This window comes from Colletes gigas, unplaced genomic scaffold, assembly GCF_013123115.1.
Source record: "Colletes gigas isolate AHSC1104 unplaced genomic scaffold, ASM1312311v1 Colletes_gigas_Sc00017, whole genome shotgun sequence".
In the NCBI taxonomy this organism is placed as follows: Eukaryota; Metazoa; Arthropoda; class Insecta; order Hymenoptera; family Colletidae; genus Colletes; species Colletes gigas.
In genome coordinates, this window is record NW_025106646.1 from 6,093,160 (window position 1) to 6,118,295 (window position 25,136).

At 35.4% G+C, this 25,136-nt stretch overlaps 1 protein-coding gene across 2 annotated transcripts in view; it reads right to left on the reverse strand.

The window, feature by feature from the left end:
- The window catches only part of LOC122400371 (protein quiver), a 49,222-nt gene that overhangs the window by 4,654 nt on the left and 19,432 nt on the right, over positions 1–25,136 (reverse strand). Inside the window, exons 3-5 of one of the 2 annotated variants that reach the window (XM_043401803.1) lie at positions 22,111–22,247; positions 4,544–4,591; positions 3,983–4,129 (exon numbers count right to left, since the gene is read on the reverse strand). In XM_043401803.1, the coding sequence (XP_043257738.1) occupies positions 3,983–4,129; positions 4,544–4,591; positions 22,111–22,135 (220 nt within the window). In that variant the 5' untranslated portion in view covers positions 22,136–22,247. The remainder of the gene's footprint in view (positions 1–3,982; positions 4,130–4,543; positions 4,592–22,110; positions 22,248–25,136) is intronic. The other variant, XM_043401805.1, reaches the window with a different exon arrangement.

Here is a 25,136-nt window from a genome sequence, read left to right on the forward strand (position 1 = left end):
GATTTTGATGAAACTTTGTACACTTATAAAGCAGCCAAAAATAATCGACACGTATTCTTTTCTAGCTGCGGTAACTTGAGTTTAAGGGGTGAAACCACCCCTTGAAGTTTTGGCTCGAAACGGCTATCTCGAAAACGGAAAGACATACAAAAAAATTGTTAATGGGCGAGGTTGATGGTTTCTTATGTACAATAATATGGTGTTAAAAAATTTAAAAAAATACAATTTGTTTATAACGAAAAAAAATTTATTAACTTAATTTTTCATTTTATTGAAATTTTCATAATGACAAAAAATGACGAGCATTTTATTCCAAATCCATTGGTATGCGATTTTTTAAAATTGCCTCCTACAGTTTTGTAGATTTTGATGATTTACATCTTGCGCGCACATCCATTATGGTAGTAGCCGTTCTAACTTTGATTTTAATGAAGCACTGTAGGCTTGCACTACTTCTAGAGGACAAAATCGGGAAAAATACAAGAATACCAATTTGTTGATGGAGGCTTCGTTAAGAAATTATTAACGTTTAAAGTTCCGCCCGTACTGAATTTTTTTCTCCGAAATGCCCAAGAATTCGGGGGAATGTGTAATGACCAAAAATGATTGTAATCGACCCCTGCAACCGAAAATAATTTTTTCAGAATGGTTTGAAATTTTTTAATTTTGTTGAAAAATTTCACACATTCTCGAATTTTTTTCTCAAAAGTGCGTAGGATTTCGGGGGCATATATATTGACCAAAAATGATTGAAATTGACTCCCGCAACTGAAAATAATTTTTTTAGAACGATTTGAAATTTTTTTTTTACGCTGAAAAATTTAGGCACCTGTCGATTTTTCTTAAAAATTCGTTTTTCATTTTTAATAATTTTGTTTGACGCCCTACAAAAAAGTTGGCCAATACTTTTTTGTAGGTACCTATGAGCTCTACTTCAGAAAAAAGTTTCATTGAAATATATTCACTATTGTAGGAATTATGGCTGTTTGAAGATTGGACCATTTTTATGGGGTTTTTCTCATTTTGCAGGGTCAAGGATCAACTTGTTGCATATTTTTGCGATTTCTACGTATTCTTGATTAAAATACGCGTCGTTTGCATTTTTGAAAATTAAAATCCTTCAATCCGTTCAGAAGTTATGACATTTTAAAGATCCGCATGAAATTTTCGGACAACATTTCTGGCCATAAATTACATTTTCGATTAGGAATTTTTTTCTCGAAAGTGCGTAGGATTTCGTGGGTATATGTATTGACCAAAAATGATTGTAATTGGCCCCCGCAACCGAAAATAATTTTTTCCTGGAGGATTTGAAATTTTTTAATTTAATTTTTTAATAATTTCTTAACGAAGCCTCCATCAACAAATTGGTATTCTTGTATTTTTCCCGATTTTGTCCTCTAGAAGTAGTGCAAGCCTACAGTGCTTCATTAAAATCAAAGTTAGAACGGCTACTACCATAATGGATGTGCGCGCAAGATGTAAATCATCAAAATCTACAAAACTGTAGGAGGCAATTTTAAAAAATCGCATACCAATGGATTTGGAATAAAATGCTCGTCATTTTTTGTCATTATGAAAATTTCAATAAAATGAAAAATTAAGTTAATAAATTTTTTTTCGTTATAAACAAATTGTATTTTTTTAAATTTTTTAACACCATATTATTGTACATAAGAAACCATCAACCTCGCCCATTAACAATTTTTTTGTATGTCTTTCCGTTTTCGAGATAGCCGTTTCGAGCCAAAACTTCAAGGGGTGGTTTCACCCCTTAAACTCAAGTTACCGCAGCTAAAAAAGAATACGTGTCGATTATTTTTGGCTGCTTTATAAGTGTACAAAGTTTCATCAAAATCGAAGCCGGACCGTTCGCGATGGTTCCTTGTAAGCCATATTAGACTGACCAAACTATATCAAATTATGTTTAAATATACAAGGTGTTCGGCCACCCCTGGGAAAAATTTTAATTGGAGATTCTAGAGGCTAAAATAACGTTTAAAATTCCGCCTGTAGAACAGCTGCGTGCATGCGATAGTGACTATTGTAAGTACTCTACTTAATCGACAGTTTTGTGAGTGAAAACCACTATCACGCGTACGCAGCTGTTCGCAGATTGCCGTTCTACAGGCGAAATTTCAAACGTTAATAACTTTTTAATGAAGCCTCAATCAACACATTGGTATCCTTGATTTTCGTCTTATTTTGGCCTCTAGAATATCTCATTAAAATTTTTTAGAGGGATAGCCGAACACCCTGTACGTATTGAGACCCAACACAGTCATAGAAGGGTTGTAGCGACCGTCACATTTTTAGACTCGGCGATTAAGAATTTTTGCGACCAGAACCGCCCCCATAAAATTCGACCACCTCAACATCACGTGCAAATCACCTCAATGACCATTACCTGCTATTTTGGGCGATCAACATTTCCCAAAATGTTTAAACAACCAAACCCCACCATAAAACCATCAGTGTATTATTTTGATTAAAGTTTAAATAGAGTTAAAGAACTGTGAAACTGTGAAACGTATAGTGTCCATTTGGTTTTAATCATAAAATATGCTAGGAAAGTTTGTATGGAAATCTGAGTCATTTCGTATATTTATGATTTACAAATACTATTACTATGTCATGTACTTGAAATTGTAAATAAATATATAGGACGGCGGAAACGACAAATATCAAACAAATATACTTGGTTCAATGATACAGATGGTCCAAAGAGGTTAGGACCAAACTTCTACTACCTACAATCGGTCACGAAAATGTACGAACACCAATATAAACTTTATAATTTAAATACACACGCAATAAATAAAGACAAATATTTTAGGTTATGTTCAGTATAATTCGTAAATAATAAATATGCAAAAACTTTTTTTTATTATGCACAGTTGTTTAAATAATGAGGAAAACGGGAAGTACAACCCATCTCTATCACAAAAGTGCTCGAGAATCTGGTATACCTGCGTAAGGAATTTTGATGAATGAAAGAGACAAAAAAAGAAAAATGTTCGTAGGTTTAATACTGAAAAATTAGCTATATAAAGAACACTGACAATCGAATGTAAGATATTCGTATTTCGAATTCGTAAAAAATAGGTCGTAAGAGTAAAAATATATGGCTATAACTGGGGAACAAGTTCAAATAGGGTGCATTTATATAAACAATTTTCATATTTTTATACCCGCAATTCGACGCTTACCTGGGCACCAAGTATTGCGATAAACCATAAGCTGCGAAAGTTCATACGTGCAACTTATGCAAGACCATATGACATTTATGCACGCAAAGTATGCATACAAATTGAAGCATTTGCTATAGGTCACCTGCATAACTCTATTTTTAAAGAATATTTATGTTACCAGTTGTTTGATTTCATGGGGTACGTAGTTGTTACGTTTCTTTGGTTTTAGATGGAAACGCCAAAGACATTTTAAAGTTATTAATTTTGTCTTAAATAGAACAATATATTTTCTTACTTACTTTTTAATAGAGGCTTGTAGGACAAATAGAATAACTTAAAATTTAAGATCCTACAGAACCACTAAAAGGGTACATTCGAGAACTAATATTTTGATTCAAAGAACAGTATAAAAATTTGCATATTTATAGTACATTTCAAGTTCTAATTTTAGTAGTCAAAATGGTAACCGTGAACCGCGATATGTATATTGAAATGGGTTTTATTTTAAGCGTTTCCTATACCATTTTCCATATTTTCTGTAATTGTTATTTCTACAATAGTATAGTATATAGTAATAGTACCAAACTTTCTTCTATGTTATATTAATCAGTGAAATATAGATACAACCAACAATCAAAAATAATTAAAAGAAAAATCAAATTAATAGTTGATTTTAAATATGTAGAAAATCAAATTGTAATAGAAAGAACGATAATAATAAAAAAAACACACACTAATAAGCTCACGTTCTATTATTTTGTATATTCCAAAAGCTACAAAATGGTACTCACGTGACTTTGCGTTGCGAACCATTTTCACGCAGCAACCATTGCAGGCTATCAATGGCGGCTGATCCCTGGGAAGCGCTGTGTAGTTGAAAGGATCTTTACACCTAAGATCCGTCCACGAATCGCATTCGTAGCAGTAAACGGAGCGAGCTGCAAAATACGATCACGATGAAGGGAAGCGCTCGTTCCATTTCGAGGGATAAAAGAATGATGGAAAAATTGCGAAACGTTTATATGCACTTCGACGCCGTACTCTTACGTTCAATGAAAATACAAAAATCCTCAACGATCACATATTTAGCAAAAAATTGAAAATAAAAATTGTGATGCAAAAACGTAGAAAAAAAATTGTAAACAATAAAAAAAAGTTGAATGTCGAGCAAGGTGTAAAAGTTACTGCATCGGTCAAGCTGATGCGACGGAACCGCTGGAAATAATAAAAAAAATGGAAAAGCAGTTCTCTCGCGAAGTTAAGAAATAAACTGAGTTGAATCTGTAGATGCAAGTCCTGCGGAATAACGTTGACAACAAGGACACTGAAGAGAAACTGGCTTGATCACTCACTCTGGCACTCCGCGCGACAGACGGTGGCAACCGCGAGTACAATTGCCGCTGAAACGAAACATCAGTTACTGTTTTAGACGATAATAATCATGACGGGCGGATCTGCTGATGGCTACGAAACGATAATTATGAAACAACAAAAATGGGTGCACATTGCTAGGACTACCACTATTGTTCCTACTGCTACTGCCTTCGTTATGCCAACGATTCTATTTATCGTTTAAGTTACATCTAGCTATCGTCGCGACTCAAAACATTGGGATAACTGCGTATCCAAATATTTTATCGATCCATGATCGTCCGGCTAGATTTGATTAACAAATACGAAGATAATTCGATCAATGATTTTTTTTTCTTTTTAGGTGCTTATTTTTTATTATTTTTGTTTTCTACCTACCTGGAGGCGTTCGTTTGGTTAAACCTTGTCTCCAATTACGAACTCTGTCATTCTATTTTATCGTTAAATCGCAGATTTTATGCATTTAGAATAATATGGGGAACGTACGAATGTATGCAGAATATATTTTTCAAATTCATATAGTAAATATCGTAATGAACATATTTTATCTAAATTATATTATGAAAAGGTAGAGTATGAAGTACAAACAATATCTATGTTTTTCTTTTATAGAAATATTCATTTCCGGAGTCTCGCTGTGACCGCGGAACCGATCGGACGTGTTATTGTTTAGCTCGTACCGTCACGTGTGCCGTAGTTTTAGTGTTAGTGAGTGCCGTCTCGGAAACAAAGTAGCGGTGATAAAATCACCACTACAGAAACCTCTGGCATAGGTATTCGTACGCCGTACGTATCACCATGTCACAGACAGTAAACCGATACAGTGACAAATCCCAATCGGTGTATCCTTTCCAAACTAACGAGAACCAAAATATTCAATCGGAAAATAACCAAATAACCCAAACATTCAATATGACCGAAACCAAAATCTCATTTGCCAACATTACAAAACATGAATACACACCAACCCAAGATCAAGCTATTATTCTGCAATCAGTTAACATAACAGGACCCAAAGCTATAAAATATCTATCAAGGATCTCCAATGGAAGAATCTGTATGTACCTGGATAGCAAAGAAACGGTTACAAACTTAACCTCTAAACACAAAACAATTATAATAAATAACGTAAATATAGAAATCCGCCCAATGGTACTACCGGCCATTAGAATCATACTATCAAATATCGCACCTATAATTCCCAACACAGCTATCGAAAACGTTTTCAGAACAAACAATATCAAATTATACTAAAAAATAACCCCACTAAAAGCAGGAATCGTCGATCCGGACCTGTCGCATATTTTAAGCTTCAGGAGACAAGTCTACGTAGATCCAGAAGATGCAAAACAAATCCCGGGCTCCTTTCTTATTATGTTAGAAAATAACACCTACAGAATATTCGCTACCACGGAAAAACAGACATGCTTCAGGTGCAACCAAGAAGGACATATTGCCACGCAATGCCCTAACAACCAAAATCCAAACGGAACCAGCTCACCAAAAGATGCCAACCTTCAACCCCTTCCATCGCCCCACATCGAAGATCGGCCTAAAGAAACGGAAATGGAAATAGAAATACCAAATACACCTGAACAGATGGAACCAATGTCGCTAGACGACTCTAACACAACAGAACCAACAGCAAGAGCATTAGATGACACGATTGCAGATAAAATAAGTAGCAAAAGACCGTTATCCACAACTTCAGAAGAAAGTAACACAAAACCAATAAAACTAAGCGACCTTGATTTCAAGTCACCAGGCGCAATACCCAAAAAACCGCATAAGAACCCTGGACCAGTCTCTAAGAAAACAAAACGGCCCCCATCACCCGCCTTTTCGCTAGACAAAATCGACGATATGCTGGAACCAGCCAAAAACTACATTGAAGACCAAGGGAACAACCACGTGCTAAGTTATATACAATTAAAAAGCTTCCTAGAAAACTCAATCACAGCCCCAAACCCTTTAGAAATTTCAAGAACATACACAACTAACACTCTCGCCTTAGCTGGAATGATTCTAAAAATCCACCACTTGCTTAATGAACGTAGTATGAAAAACAGACTACACAGACTGCATAAAAAAATAATCCAGAACTCCTCAACAAAAACAGCCATCAATTGGGCATCAGAAGTAGAGAGTGACTCCTCTTAAGCACAATGAAACATATTATTCAATGGAATATAAATAGCTTTTACACGCAATACGAACAACTACAGCTCCTTCTTAACCAACACAACCCATCCATCATTTGCCAACAAGAGACAAACCTCAAGAAACACCACCTCCCAAGACTCAAAGCGTTCGTCATCTTCAACAAAAATAGAGACGGCGATAATCACGCGAGTGGGGGAGTACTCATCGCAGTATCTGAAAAATTCAATGCCGTTGAAATTCCGCTAAACACAAACTTAGAAGCAATCGCAATCACAGTGCTGCTCCCAAGCAAGATACACATATGCAACATCTACCTCCCAAATAGCCATACTCTAACCCCAACGGACTTAGAAATGCTTACAAACCAACTTCCAACACCTTTCATACTAATGGGCGACTTTAATAGTCACCATTATATTTGGGGATCACACAAGATAGACGGCCGCGGGAAAATTATTGAGAGTCTACTAGAAGACCCCATCACTCTGCTAAACTCAGGCAGTCCAACACATTTTACAGTAAGTACGGGGAAAACGAGCGCGATCGATTTAACACTCTGTAGTAGTAAATTGACGCAATCCCTAGAATGGGAATCCTTATTAGACCTCCATAACAGCGATCATTTTCCCATAAAAGTTACATACCTAGATTCTACCCCGCAACTGCAAAACAACCCCACTGTCAAATGGAGCATTAAAAAAATAGACTGGGGTATATACAAAACAATAATCATGAATACCCTTCAAAAAGCCCCAAAAAGCGTAATCGATCCTAACAACATCAACCAAGAAATCGAATTACTGGAAAAAACTATTAAAAAGGCAGCGTAAGAATCCTCTGGTCCAGTTAAACCAAAAAGCACAAAAAAAAGAAATACTCCTTGGTGGAACGAAAATTGTCACGCAGCCATGAAAGAAAGCCATAGGGCCTTTAACAAAGCAAAGAGACAACCAACAACCGAAAACTTAGTCAACTTCAAAACACTTCGAGCAAAATTTCGCAAGGTAATAAAAGAAAGCAAAAGAAATTCTTGGCAATCATATACAGGGTGTTCGGCCACCTCTAGCAAAAATTTTAATGAGCGATAGTAGAGGCCAAAATAAGACGAAAATCAAGTATACTAATTTGTTGATGGACGCTTCGTTACAAAGTTATTAACATTTAAAGTTCCGCCTGAATCATGGCAACCATCGAGCATATGCGTAAGCGTGGGAAGTCAGGAGACGATGTATTACAGGAACCGAGCTTACCGACTTATCGATCGCCTTTCGTGTCTGCGTCAACTCTCAGGACGGCGAACGTGGTACGTTGAATGAAATCAGACAGTCCCTCGTTTTTGCGTCAACTCCCAGGAAGGTAAACGTATATCGTCGAATAGGATTCAACCTGTCTTATGAACATCCAGAGGGGCATATCAATACTCGCCCGACAAGATGTTCACAGAGAGAGGGTGAATGCCTCTTTTAACACACACATTTTTTTCTGTATAAAAATCACCCACACGCGAGCATACACGCATCGCGATTGTCCCGTCCGCGAGTGTCCACGTGTATGTGCACCGCGATTGTCCCGACCGCGAGTGTCCACAAAGAAATACTGTTGCTCACGAACCATCATACTGTTTTTCCAAAAAAAAAACAACACGCGAGCATACACGCATCGCGATTGTCCCGTCCGCGAGTGTCCACGTGTATGTGCACCGCGATTGTCCCGACCGCGAGTGTCCACAAAGAAATACTGTTGCTCACGAACCATCATACTGTTTTTCCAAAAAAAAAACAACACGCGAGCATACGCGCACCGCGATTGTCCCGTCCGCGAGTGTCCACGTGTACGCGCACCGCGATTGTCCCGTCCGCGAGTGTCCACATACATAGAGAGAACTGCCTCACAAAAGATGTTCCACGTGGCCACCATTCTCTTGTAGGCACAGCTGCATTCTTCTCTGGAAATTTCGTCGAATATTTTCTAAATGAGCCCCTTCTCGTGACTCAATAATACCAGCTGAAAACGTAATCCGGCAATTGAGTTCGTCGAGCGTGTTTACTGGTGTTGAGTAAACTAAATCCTTTATGTGGCCCCAGTAGAAAAAATCAAAGGGGTTCAAATCAGGTGAACGAGCAAGCCACAGCTGAGGTCCTCCTCGTCCAATCCACTTGTTTTTAAAGTACGCGTTTAAATGCCCGCGTACTGCCAGTGTGGAATGGGGCGATGCACCGTCGTGCATGTACCACATGTTTCTGCGTACATGTAGTGGTACATCCTCCAGAAGGCTTGGCAACTGCGTTTCCAAAAATTCCAGGTACAATTGTCCTGTTAATCGTTGTGGCAAGACCACAGGACCAATAATTTTACTGCCAAGTATGCCTGCCCAAATATTGACAGAAAACTGGCGTTGTGTATTTATTGCGTAAACCGCGTGTGGGTTTTCTTCTGCCCAAATATGGGCATTGTGTGTGTTTATGTTGCATTTTTTCTCGTTCCGCGCCGCGCACTACACAACACAAACCGCGTACCACACACTACACTGCACTACACAACACTACACAACACAACTTAATATAAACCGCGGATTTCGATTCCACGCACTATCGCGCAATAAAAAAGTAAAACTGGAAAAAAATTTATAATTAGTAAATCTGATTAATGACTGAATATTAATTCAGATTGTAGAGTTCGAAAGCTATTGAATGTCCGCATTCGTTGGCGACTGCCTTCGAAATGAGAAAAGACAAACGATGAGGAGTGGCGAGAAAAGCAGACACATTATTAAAGTGCCGAACGCGCGGCCTACGAAGCATACATTGTAAAGCCCCGACATTTTTACTTTCCGACTTATGTAGGCATAAGTATGTAGCAACGATTTGAATATTCGCGCAATTAGAAAAGAAATGCGTGCGCGCGCGCGAGAGAAGGAAAGAAAGAGAGAGCGTGTGCGCGAGGTGTATAAATAATCCGCGAGCGAGCGGGTTTCTTCTTCTTCTTCTTCCTGTTTTCTCCTCGCTTCGGCAGTCGATTGTATCAATAAAATATTTTAGTATTTTGTTAAAACGTACCCCGACAAGTACGATAATGGAAAAAAATGTCCAGAATTTTGTTTACAGAAATACACGTTTTAAAACTCCCCGATCATAAATATTTCTTTTTACTTAATATTTAAAATATGACACCCAGAACGTACATGGAAATTGTTACAATGTATGCTTCGTAGGCCGCGCGTTCGGCACTTTAATAATGTGTCTGCTTTTCTCGCCACTCGTCATCGTTTGTCTTTTCTCATTTCGAAGGTAGTCGCCAACGAATACGGACTGTAGCGGCCATTGTATAGCCACTACACCCTTGCCAGAGTATGAATGGGAATGGAATGTAAGGATAGTTTTAAGCTTTCTATTTTTCCATTTTCCCAGGGTCTCGTGCAAGCCTGGTCGTCCTGTTAAACATTTGGCGACCAGAGCCGTGCGAGGCGTCTGTTTTCCTACAAGGTTTCGCCTGGGCCTCGGATCACCCTGATCCGGGCCCGGTGAGCCTCTTGACTTTTATGACTCTTTTTCGCTAAACTTTTCTATACACTGAGTATTTTCCAGTTTCGTTTTTCCGTCTTTCTGTCCTGTCTCTTTTTCTCTACCTTTGCTATTAGGGTAAGAAATTGTATACTCATTTCGAAGGCAGTCGCCAACGAATGCGGACATTCAATAGCTCTCGAACTCTACAATCTGAATTAATATTCAGTCATTAATCAGATTTACTAATTATAAATTTTTTTCCAGTTTTACTTTTTTATTGCGCGATAGTGCGTGGAATCGAAATCCGCGGTTTATATTAAGTTGTGTTGTGTAGTGTTGTGTAGTGCAGTGTAGTGTGTGGTACGCGGTTTGTGTTGTGTAGTGCGCGGCGCGGAACGAGAAAAAATGCAACATAAACACACACAATGCCCATATTTGGGCATAAGAAAACCCACACGCGGTTTACGCAATAAATACACAACGCCAGTTTTCTGTCAATATTTGGGCAGGCATACTTGGCAGTAAAATTATTGGTCCTGTGGTCTTGCCACAACGATTAACAGGACAATTGTACCTGGAATTTTTGGAAACGCAGTTGCCAAGCCTTCTGGAGGATGTACCACTACATGTACGCAGAAACATGTGGTACATGCACGACGGTGCATCGCCCCATTCCACACTGGCAGTACGCGGGCATTTAAACGCGTACTTTAAAAACAAGTGGATTGGACGAGGAGGACCTCAGCTGTGGCCTGCTCGTTCACCTGATTTGAACCCCTTTGATTTTTTCTACTGGGGCCACATAAAGGATTTAGTTTACTCAACACCAGTAAACACGCTCGACGAACTCAATTGCCGGATTACGTTTTCAGCTGGTATTATTGAGTCACGAGAAGGGGCTCATTTAGAAAATATTCGACGAAATTTCCAGAGAAGAATGCAGCTGTGCCTACAAGAGAATGGTGGCCACGTGGAACATCTTTTGTGAGGCAGTTCTCTCTGTGTATGTGGACACTCGCGGACGGGTCAATCGCGGTGCGCGTACACGTGGACACTCGCGGACGGGACAATCGCGGTGCGCGTGTATTATTCAATTGAATAGTGGTGCTCGTCGAAAAGTATTTACTTGTGGACACTCGCGGACGGGACAATCGTGGTGCGCGTACACGTGGACACTCGCGGACGAGACAATCGCGGTGAGCGTATGCTCGCGTGTGGTTTTTTTTTGGAAAAAAAGTATGATGGTTCGTGTGCAACAGTATTTATTTGTGGACACTCGCGGTCGGGACAATCGCGGTGCACATACACGTGGACATTCGCGGACGGGACAATCGCGATGCGTGTATGCTCGCGTGTGGGTGATTTTTATACAGAAAAAAATGTGTGTGTTAAAAGAGGCATTCACCCTCTCTCTGTGAACATCTTGTCGGGCGAGTATTGATATGCCCCTCTGGATGTTCATAAGACAGGTTGAATCCTATTCGACGATATGCGTTTACCTTCCTGGGAGTTGACGCAAAAACGAGGGGCTGTCGGATTTCATTCAACGTACCACGTTCGCCGTCCTGAGAGTTGACGCAGACACGAAAGGCGATCGATAAGTCGGTAAGCTCGGTTCCTGTAATACATCGTTTCCTGACCTCCCACGCTTACGCATATGCTCGATGGTTGCCATGATTCAGGCGGAACTTTAAATGTTAATAACTTTGTAACGAAGCGTCCATCAACAAATTAGTATACTTGATTTTCGTCTTATTTTGGCCTCTACTATCGCTCATTAAAATTTTTGCTGGAGGTGGCCGAACACCCTGTATATCAACCATTACAAACAAAACACCAATAAATACCCTGTGGGAAAAAATCAGAAATATTAATGGAGTAGAATCTTACACTGAAATCCAATTTTTCGATCTAGGGGATAACAAATCTATAACTAATCCTCAGGATATAGCCGACACCCTTGCAGAGACGTTCCAAAAAAATTCAGAAAATAAAAGCCACGAAGAAATAGTTCACATACCTTCGCCGCCCCTTACAAACCCAAAAAACGACAACAACCATCGAATAGACCCCGTTTCCGAATTCACCTTAAATTCAATCATAACCCTAGAAGAGCTAATGAACACTCTCCGGGGCTCAAACAATTCTGCACCTGGGCCCGACAATATACCTAATAAACTGATAAGGGAACTACCACAAATCGGCATCAACCATCTCCTCAATATATTCAATTGCATTTGGACGCACCATGCATTCCCGGACAACTGGAGAAAGGCTACAGTTATACCCATACCTAAACCAGGTAAGAACAAAAACAAACCCGAAAGCTATAGGCCGATCGCCTTAACAAACTGCATGTATAAACTTCTAGAAAGAATAATTAACAAAAGGCTTAGATGGTTCCTCGAATCAAACAATATGCTATCACCTAACCAATACGGATTCAGACAGCACCACTGACGTACTGATAAACTTAGAGACAAGCATATGCGAAGCATTTCTGAAAAACGAATTCCTTATCACAGTATGTTTGGATATTGAAAGAGCATACGACTCAATACCAAAGACTACAATTATCAAGGCCCTAACTAAAGCTAGGCTAAACGGCAACATATTAGCTTTCATCAAAACCTTCCTGACAAACAGAACCATCCAAGTGAGAACGAACGGAACCTTTTCCAAACCAACCACCATACACAATGGAGTTCCACAAGGTTCGGTCATCAGCGTTACGCTTTTCCTGATAGTAATTAACGACGTTCTAAATAACATCAAGCCACCAATTCAAGGAACACTGTTCGCGGACGATCTAACAATGACCTGCAGCGGGAAAAACCAATCCACTATCATTGAGCTCCTACAGGATAGCATCAACGACCTTCTGTCATGGTCCGAAAAATCAGGACTTAAATTCTCTCCCCAAAAAACAAAATACATCATCTTTTCGAGGAAACGCAAAACAATCGTACTTCCCCCTAATCTCTACATACGAAATACTGTAATCGAAAAAGTAGACAGCATTAGAATACTTGGACTCATCTTTGACCATAAGCTATCGTGGGAGCCACATATGAAATATCTAAAAACTACATGCACAAAAAAAATGAACATCATTAAAGCTTTGGCAAATTATAGCTGGGGAGCTGAGCAAAAAATCATCATACAAACCTACCAGGCTTTAATCAGATCCAAACTCGACTACGGGTCAATAGTTTATAACTCGGCTAAACCCAATACCCTGAAAAAAATCGACTCAATACATAACGCCGCTCTAAGAACAGCCACTGGAAGCTACAGGACTAGTCCAATAAACAGCATATTGTTTGAATCAAAAGAACCATCATTAGAACAAAGAAGGAAATACCTGAGCATAAAATACGCAGCCAAAATGTCCTTCACTCCAAATAATCCCACATACAACAACATATTTACAAACAGATATACCCACCTACAAGCTAAAAAACCCAAGCTTCCAAACCCATTCTATGGAAGAATTGCCAAATGCGATAGTTTCACTGTGATTATATCAACACCAACTATTCCATGTAAATTCAGAAAGTTAGCTCCCTGGATTCTAAAAACACCAGAAATCAACGTCGACCTCGCAAGGTTTCCTAAAGACCAAATAAGCAGCACAGAACATAGATTTTACTTCCAACAACTGTATGACAAATACCCAAACCATCAAACGATATACACTGATGCATCAAAGACTGACCAGGGAGTAGGAGCTGCCATCGTCTGCGACACAACGACAAAGAAATTCCACCTCCCAATAACCTCATCCATTTTTACAGCAGAAGCCTGGGCAGTTCTTGAAGCTCTTAACCACATATGTAACCACAATGTCCAACCCTCCATCATTTTCACCAATTCAATGAGTGTACTCATGGCAATAGCAAATGTAAATCGCGGAACCGAACATGGAGTCATTCTAAACATCCATTATACCTATACGGATCTCATCAATAGCGGTAAACAAATAACCCTAGCCTGGGTTCCATATCACCAAGGCATCAAAGGAAATGAGGCAGCCGACATAGCCGGTAAAAAAGCAACAGCACTTCCACCAGATAACATCGTCAGACAAGTCCCACACCAAGACCTCATCGTTGCATTACGCCATATCGAACAACAAACATGGAATAAAATATGGACCATATCCAAGAAAATAAAAACACATGACGTTACCCAAGATTTTTTCCAAATAATGCCTAGCAGCAATATGAGAAGGAAAGACAGGATAATCATGGCCAGGCTTAGAACTGGTCACTGCAAACTCACACATGAATACTTAATTAAGAAAACAGAACCACCAATGTGCACTGTCTGCAAGGAAACCATTACAACCAACCACCTATTATTCGAATGCAGGAGATTCAACACCCAAAGGCAGAAATATAAAATAACATCGACAGAAGTTCTGACGACAAAGAAGCACATAGAAAATACCCTGAACTACCTAAAGGACATCAACATCTACCACTGCATATGACCGGACAGAAAGAAGGAAACAGATCCTAATCGTCGCTAATGACCCATAGGTCGATGCGACGTAAAACTGGAATTTAAAATTCATTTCCTTTATATTTACATTTTTAAGGAGAAATCTCCAACTTGAGTATTTGATTACCAAATCAAATTGATAGTCCATATTATATTGCAAAAAATAGAAATATTTGGTGATTCAAGTTTACAGCATTTAACATTTAATATGTATTAGAAATTTTTCATTGCAAAGGATTTTTAAACATGTTGTAAAATACATAACACACAATAACATAATAATTGCATTTTTAACGTTTATGCATGTATAAAATTTTCTTCTGGGTATATTGTTAAGTAAACAGATGATATACAGGGTGTTCAGCCACTCTGGGAAAAATTTTGACGGGAGATTCTAGAGGCCAAAATAAGACGAAAATCAGGAATATCAATTTCTTGGCTGAGGCTTCTTTAAAATGTTATTAAAAAATTTTATTAAAAAATTTCAAATCGTTCTGGATAAATTATTTTCGGTTAAGAAAATCAATTACAATCATTTTTGTTAAATATACATACCCCCAAAATCCTACGCAGTTTCGAGAAAAAAATTCGTTACCGAAAATATAATTTCTGGCCATAACTGTCTATTACCCTGAAAAATGAATAATTTCAAATCATTCTGGAAAAATTATTTTTGGTTACGAAGGTCAATTACAATCATTTTTGATGAGTAGACCTACCCCCGAAATCCTACGCATTTTGAAGAAAAAAATTCAATACGGGCTGAACTTTAAACGTTAATAACTTCTTAAGAGGTCTCCATTAACAAATTAGTATTCTTGATTTTCGTCTTATTTTGGCCTCTGGAATCTCCCATTAAAATTTTGCAAGGGTAATCGAACACCCTGTACATTATTTTTTGAATTTTTTTTTGTTCAGAAATTGTGTATTCACCCACATCTCTGTGATCGTCTTCATGAAATGCGGATTACAAATTTTGCTACTTTTGCTGTATTGACGTTCACCACGTCTAATATAAAAATTGTATGTATATTACTACAAGGAATTGTAAATTTTTCTTTTTTTTCTAATTTAAGATCCACATAATTTTTGTTTATTTTTATTTGTTTTCCTTCGAGGATTTTCTTCCTGCTAAGGTCCTGAATAGGCAAGTTTCATCGAATCTCGCTCAAGTAAAATAAAAATAATTTTGTTCAACGTTGTGTTACATAAAAAATTTAAAAAAGTTGTTTATAACTTTTTGAAACCTCAATCACCAATAATGATCACAGAGTTGCCAATATGACTCTATTTTAATTATATTGTCTTCTAAGAATAACAAGCATAATAGTTACACCAAATAGTCAATAATCATATAAATGAAATAAATTGTGATGATAATTGATTTATTATCAATATTAAGTGTTCTTACCTTAATTGTAATATTTTCTTTTGCATAAATACATATCTTCTGCATACATTTAGCATACGTTTTTCATATTTTTATATCCCATAAATGCATTAAATCTCCACTTATATCGATTATGCAAATTGCAAATAATGGAGTAAAGTGCGAACGATTAAATGTATTTATATCTATAGAAATTGTTTTAATTCTGCATAATGAATCACTGGACTTTCACTATGTGGACACTGTGACGTGTGAATGCAAATGTTCGTTCATACAATTTGTAGTCGTCAATATTTACCTCGATTAACAGTTGCAAAAGTAGACTAGCTCAATAGTGCAATCAAGTGGCGTACTCTAATAGTTCCTCGAATTATAAAATAGTAACGATGCAGCAAACACGTTTTCCCATACGATACATGTACTGGTTTTAGCTACCGCGAGAACGGATTACTCGAATTAAGTTTTCAACGTCAAAGTTCGCAGGAAGTCCCTAGTTTCAGAATTCCATTTAAAGTTTGTTAATATAACCCGATGGCATATACATCGTCCATATACAATTGTTAGAAGCGTACCAAGAGGAATTATTATCGATTAGGTCGAGTTTCCAGAGACGAATATCCTTTTATTTTATGTTTCATACCTTGCATCATTTCTTTGTCGTGGCATGTGTGGAAAATATGCAGTTAATAAGAAAATGATAGTCGTTGATTTGAGCTTTCATTGGGTTTAGCGATCTTAAGAACTTGTTTGTACGTACCTCGTGCACAGCGGCAGCGGTCGTACGCTTGTTGTTTATTAAAATGATTTACGTACATACGAGAAATTTACGGGAATAATAATACGAAACGAGGCTCCGTATTCACAGCGTGTCATTGGCGACAAAAATAGCCGTCATTTTCTCGTTCAAATAACAGACGAACCGAAAAACAATAAACTAGTTCGATATAAGAGTATTACCTAAAACTAATCGATAATTTATTTTGAGCTAATATTCGTATAGTCTTACATTTGATTTGTATTTCTCGATACAATGCCATATTTTAATGTTGTAACTGTGCAATTGACGATGCATAACAAATTCTCAAAGCTAACAATTTTTCTTTTATTAACCTCGGCCTGACTTATGTTGTGTTTAACTGCTATATGTAGTATACAGGGTGTTCGGCCACACTTGGGAAAAATTTAATGGGAGATTCTAGAGACCAAAATAAGACGAAAATCAAGAATACCAATTTTTTGATGGAGGCTTCGTCAAAAAGTTATTAACGTTTAATGTTCCGCCTGTAGAACGGCAATCTGCGAATAGCTGCGTGCGCGTGGTAGTGGTTCTCATTCAGCACGAGAAATTCTACTTACTGACGTATCGATAGTCTTACAGTTTTGTGAGTGAGAACCACTATCACGCGTACGCAGCTGTTCGCAGATTGCCGTTCTACAGGCATAACTTTAAACGTTAATAACTTTTTAACGAAGCTTCAATCAACAAATTGGTATTCTTGATTTTCGTCTTATTTTGGTCTCTAGAATCCCCCATTAAATTTTTTTCCCTGGGGTGACCGAACACCTTGTATAATATGTACATTTATGACTAAACAAAAAAATCTAACTGTATTCGATGCAAAGGATCATACTTATTTTCCACTCATAAGTGTAGACTATATAAGTTTTAAAACAATAAGGTGTATTGGGTCTTCTTTAATAGTTAATCTAACAAAATTATATGTGTTGACAGACTTTATTTAAACGTTTAAGAAAAAAGACAGGATCATGTTTGTGTAAATTAACTGTCAACCGTGTAGAATTATTTAATTGTTCGATTTCTCCTTACTCCTAGCTAATTGTTTTGATTATTGTTTTAATCTATGTAGTTCAAATTAACCCTTCATTGCCAATTGGGCATTTACTTAAAGTAAAATATTAACTAGATTACAAAATAAATTATATCACGATTTTTCGTGTTTTCTAGAGCATTTGCTAAAATGCATTTAGAATTTTCTTTTGGAGTAGATATCTGTGTTCCATATTTGTCAAATGCTACTAACATGTATTCCTATTCTTGTTTTTGTTGAGGAGGCCAAAACCAAAGAAGTTTAATTTTTTATTTTTTAACTTATTAATAACATACTCGTAGCTATGATTAATATTTTTATTTTTGACTTGTATCATAAAACTATGTATTTAATATCTTGATTTTCAGAAATAATTTTTCCACTTGATTTTTGCATTTTATATCACTAAAATGTTCGCGTCTATTTGCAATAAATTGTCTAATACGTGGAGCTATTAAATCCTATAGATTTAATGTAAGCAAAAACTAAAGCAATTAATTAAAAGTAGTGAGAAACTAAATGATTAAAATGTGGCACGCTTATGGCTGCACGATGGCGCTTTACATTGGAGTACTGATCGACCGTAGGGGAACCCCCAAGAAAAGATCGACAGTCGGTCGCGGGGAATTCCCGTGCTTGTGTGTTACTATCGAAACAGTTTTATAAAATATCTCTTCTTTGCTATCTTTGTAATTTCGCTGCATGGTTTATTAGACCTGAATAAATTACATTTTATATTACTATCGGACCACATAAAAAAATGGTGGTTGCTTAACCAAGATAATATTATTTTATCATAAATAGTTTAGATATAACAAATTTAAATCAACCAAATCCTTAAAATGACTTTTCCTTCTGGACGGACATCAGTCTAATATACCTAATATAACAGCAGAGCATCAATATATTTACTTGATCCTTCTGGAAGAACATCAATCATACCTGCGTTAATAATAGTCAATCGAATTGCACGAACAAGATTCTCAAATATTTCAAGGTAGTTAACAATTAATTTCCACAAACGAGACCTTGCTTTTTCCCTAAGAAATGGAACAAAATATCTATCAACATACATGATATAATTTTTCTAGATTAATTACTCAAGAGAAACGAAACTACATTTATCATAGAAACACATGAAATCAACCAAGAGTCAGAAGTCGTCTAAGAGTTAATTCCATAATAGTCCAAACAAAAGAAACCTTAAAATTCTCATAACAAAGTTAAAATTTCTACTTCTATCGTTCACATATGTAGATACAACAAAGGAAATTGCTTTCGAAATATCTCAAAATTTAATAATCTCCATAACTATAAATTAACTTTCATAACAATCTTGGTTCACACATTATCCAATTTTGCTGGCTCGTCAGAAAAGAGTGAATCAACGTTCGATTTATTAATTCGTGTGTAAAAATTCGAGAAACGAAGACACTTTTATCACCAACGACACCCTGTACGTTTCTACCCTTATCTACGCTAATCGTAAGTTCGATCTGTGTCGCTACGTTTTTCTGCTGTTTTCGATCGCCTCCCACACAATTGATAAACCACGTTCCGTTCGTATCAAACTAATCAGACACAGATCTATTGCTTCGAGGGGGTGAAAAGTTCTAGCGAGCTCGAAAGGAGTAAACCATAAAAGACACAATGTGGGGGTATGCTGCGAATTCTTCCCTTTTCTTATTACATATATCGTTGAACTCTAGACACCCGTTAGACAACACGGTAGTGGACGAAAATATATTGCATTACTGAAGTGGAACAATATATTAGTTAAAAAAATTTTTTTTTAATTGATTCCACCCTATAATACAGCTATGACAGTATACATACTTTTTTGCAATTTGTAATGAAGAAGCAATGTTTTTGATTTCACTTTAATATCAAATTTATTAAAACGTATTTATTGTCTAAGATATTTGTTTAAATATTATGCATTAGTATAACAAACTTGTACTATACATCGAAAAAGTGTTATTTCAATCGAGGTTAAGAAATTATCTCGTTTGACTTATTTTCATATTTGTTTAAATTTCAAGTTGTATGTCATTATGTTTGAAATTGCTTTAACAGAATTTGTATTCATATTTTTGTATTGTTTTATCTCGGATTACGAAACATTGATTTAACCAAATTTTTAAAAAGTACACCACGATTGACAAAATTAAAAACAATTATAAATTATTCTCGTACTTTTGAAATGTCACTTTTTGATTTTATTGCAAATTCTACAATATTTAATAAAGTTCCTACTATTTAGATATCATGGCTGCATAGTTTCCTATTAATGATGACAATATACTCATTATTAAATAGTTTGTATTTTCATGGTTGTGCAATTAAATTCATAGTGGCTGAAACGTTGACATGAATCGTTATCAGTATTTGTTGCTCGTAATATACATCGAACTTTCATTTTAATAATTTAAACATTTCGGAATTTTAGAACAAATCAAAATTGATACACTTAAATTATTTTAATGTTAAAGATATTCTTCCTATACACCTCACACACTGAATGTTGAAAGTACATTGCAGTAAGAAATTATCAGTAAATGTAACATTGAATTAATTTTTATTAGTTCTTATGATAGTTCTTAAAGTTTTATATTTATTAAGACTTTTGCTTGGTTTTAAAATGTAGGAAATGGCTGCAAACATATGAATACTATTTCTGAGTTACTCTATAGAATACTAGCTAATCAAAAGAGGTTTCTGTTGGAATTTCTGTAAATATTTCTGTTTATTCAGTTAACATCTGCGTCTATTTAACGTTTACTATCAACTTATTCGCCCACTCTTTAGATTTGATGATATTACAAAGCAATCTATTAATCTCATGTATTGTTGAAAAGTTTGCTATACATACAAATTAATTTCTAAACTAAATTTAATTTCAACTAAAATTTATTATTAAACTCCTATTTTTTTTCTGCGATATATTGTCGTCCACTTAATATATTGCAGTTAGTATGGGGATAGAGTTAATATTACGAGGAAAGAATAAATCTTGCGGACCAATAGAAAACGAAATATTTTTTAAATATCTATTACTCTTAAATCGTTAATAAATATTACTTCTGAAGCATTATCACATTTCCGACTATATAACCTATCGCTATCAGTGTTACGTAAAGCATAAATTAATCGAAGATAAATACACTAGAGTCACTATTATTCTTAATAATAAACAAATAATTCACTGTATTCACAAATAACCGTAAAAGCTGTAAATTGAACCGTATTGCTTTGTTAATTATCAGACAAGTAGTTATGTTTGTCAATTATCAAAGTAGTATTTATTAGACTATCTAGAGCATAATAATTCATAATTATCCTACTCTTTTAGGTTCCTTTCGGGAAATTAACTACAGCATATAATACAAAATATTGCCAATATTAACAAATAAACAATATTGGTAAGAGTATATTCAAAAGTTAAATTTAAAAATTATAATGTACAAACTATTTAAATAAGTTGGCACCATGTATAAGTTTTTACATAATTCAAATTGAGTAAAACAATTAATCATTTTGTAATAATAATAACCAAAATAACATTATGTTATTTAATTATTTGTGAAACAAATACTTTTACTTGTTCACGATATTATTGTTTTTAATAACATAAGAGGTTACTAAACACAAAATATTATACATACATATTAGATTAGTTAAGTTTCTGAAGAGATCCCAAAAAAATTGAAATATTCAAGTGTTTAAGAAATCATGAGTTATTATACACTGAGTAATAATTTATACTTATTATTCAGTCTAACAATTCATAGTTTTATATAGTCTAATAATACTTCTATACAAGTCAGGCAACATTGCGATTTAAAATGTCTATATTTGTCTATATTCTTAAATCACATCTAAAAAACCTGATATTTTTATCGAAGATTTCCAAGTAGAGAAAATTTAAAAACAAATTGGTCCAAAGAAAATTTGCATCAAAAAATATAAATCGTTAGAATGTATCTTTGTTCAAATCTGCCTAAAAATGTTGATGTTCGTTTATGCATTTAATTATTCCTTCAAAAACACTATATGTAGACAGCGATTCAGAAACGCGAGTAACAAAATAAATCGACTCCAAAGATTCATTAAAACGTAACGGTATCATAAAAGGGACAATTACTCGCGAAACTCACCCACTATTAAATAATTCGTCCCCATGTTTCCCGTAGTGACTTCTTCTCACTATTTATCCAACTTCATGCCGTGTCACGAATTCACCCTTGCAGCAGAAATGCACGCCGCGAATTGTATTCGCGCGCCAGGCAATCGACTGCAATAAGAAAAAAATTAAATCTTCCAGACGTTGTTACGGGCCGACAAATACTGCGCGTCTTTCATAAATCGCTTTTAATTACGCGCGATTGAACGTAATTAAAGCTGAAATAGAGTCGCCAATTTTAGAAAATCAATATTACGGATGAATCTGTGCGTTGCATAACGTAACAACATATGTATGTGTGTATTTCAAGTTCGTGATTCTGTTGAAATTAGTAATATCTTTTTTACTTTGCTCATAATGGTTTTAACAATGTGAAACAATGGTTTTTAAACGCTTTAAAAAATGGATCTATCTTTTAAGCTATCAAATAATACAAATGTTTACTCTTGAAGTAGAGAAAAATCGTTGTTTGTTTCGTTAAATGAATTCAGTGTAAGGTTGTTTTCGTTATTTATCGAATACAATAAATTATTTACAGAAACCCGCAAACTGAGCAAAAGTTATATTTGCAAGTAAAATAATACAACACAAAACACCACAAAAGACAAATTAACATATTCGAATTACATTCTTATATGTATAGTATTCGTGAACTATGTACATGAAAAGTATACCTATAGTTGTTAATAATCAATGTATTAATAGAAATTAATGAGTTATCCATATTCTTCTACATTGAACATTATTTGTCTTGCTCTCTTAGATTATATGATTGCCACCATTTTGGAGGACAGTGATGTAGAATAATCATGGTACTTTTCTGATTCTAATAGAGCAATTTTCGGTAAAAATAGTTCGCGTTATGTTCTCTACGCTTTGGCCATTTCGCTTGTTCTTTTCAAGGAACACAAAATTGTGTAACAAAATCTGAAATATTCACATCGTTATTGTCATGATTTACGAATAGTGTATCAAATTGAATTTTTCATGTGTACATTTTATGAAGTACAAAGAAAATTCCTGAAACAATGAATAATATGTAATTTTAAGTGTTTACGTGTGTACAAAATCATTAACTTCAAATCCTGCAATATTTAAAACAAAATTTCTAATATAGTTATTGAGATAGTAGTATACATGTCCCAAAATCATTATCGATTATTCGGGTCAAGTAATTTCTAATCCTGTCCAGACAATCTACTGTAACTCGAAACAGTGACAGGATCAGAATACATTGTGTTTTTCACGCGATCTTGCGGCAACCAACACTGCGGCAAGCAATTGAGCCAACAAAATGCCGCATTTTCCCTTCCAACGTTACTATAAATTCGTCCACCTCATTCGTAAGGTTAGTATTGTGCATTTAAACACTGCATAAGAACTCGATTTTGCATAAATTAAAATATACATGATGGGTTCAAAATTCTATAGTTCAAATTCAACACAAAAGATGCAATAAAACATGTGCTCAACCATATTCCTCTTAGATACCATGACTTTCAGTTTAAAGCATAATTTCACAATAAATATTGGATATAGTCGTTGCTAACCAGCTACATTCGGTGTTCTTAAATGTGTAATAAATTGCTATTAAATTATGCTCTGTTTCTTACGTTAATTTTTAATACTCATATACAGGGTGTTCGGCCACCCCAGAGAAAAATTTTAATGGGAGATTCTACAGGCCAAAATAAGACGAAAATCAAGAATACCAATTTGTTGATGGAGACTTCGTTAAAAAGTTATTAATGTTTAAAGTTCCGACCGTACTGAATTTTTTTCTCGAAAATGTACGGGATTTCGGAGGTATGTCTATTCACCAAAAATGATTGTAATTGACCCCCGCAACCGAAAATAATTTTTGCAGAACGATTTAAGATTTTTTAATTTTGTCAAAAAATTTCACACCTTCTCGAATTTTTTTCTACGAAGTGAGTAGAATTTCGGGAGTATGTTTATTGACTAAAAATGATTGTAATTCATCCCTGCAGCCAAAAATATTTCTTTTAAATCGATTTCAAATTTTTTCTAACGCCAAAAAATTAAGACACCTCCGATTTTTCTTAAAAATTAGTTTTTGAATGTTAGTAATTTTGTTTGACGTCCTACAGAAAGATTGCCTAACACTTTTTTATAGGTACGTATAAGCTCTACTTCAGAAAAAAGTTTCATTGAAATACATTCACCATTGTAGGAGTTATGGCTGTTTGAAAATTGGACCATTTGTATGGAGTTTTTCTCATTTTACGGGGTTATGGAGCAACTTTCCAAATATTTTTGGAACTTCTACGTATTCTACACCAAAATACACGTTGTTTGCCGTTTGAAACATTAAAATCCTCCAATCCGTTCAGGAGTTATGATGTTTCAAAGATTTACATGAAATTTCGGGGAACATTTCAGCCCTCAGATTATATTTTCGTTAAGGAATTTTTTTCTCGAAAGTGCGTAGGATTTCGGGGGTATGTCTATTCACTAAAAGTGATTGTAATTGACCCCTGCAACTAAAAATATTTTTTCCCGAATGATTTGAAACTTTTTAATTTAATTTTTTAACAACTTTTTAACGAAGCGTCAATCAATAAATTGATATTCTTGATTTTCATCCTATTTTGGCCTCTAGAATCTCTCATTACAGTTTTTGCCATGGGTGGCGGAACACCCTGTATATTTCGTGCTCATGACTCGACACGAATGTATCTCAAAGACAAATACTTTCAGTATTCATAATTTTAACTTTTTTTATGAATTTTAAGCTGTAAAATAAATTTGCAAATTTTGTATCGAAATTTTCCACTTATTCTATATCACTATTATGTTTGTACTATTAAAATGAATTCAAATATTATCACTCATATCGAACAATTTATGAAATCCCCACGTAACAAATGTATACCATTTACTGATTCATAATTTTTTTTATATTTTTATAATATTATATTTTATCAATAACTAGACTCGATTAGTAATGTCTCGACTCACCCTGTATACATGTATAGT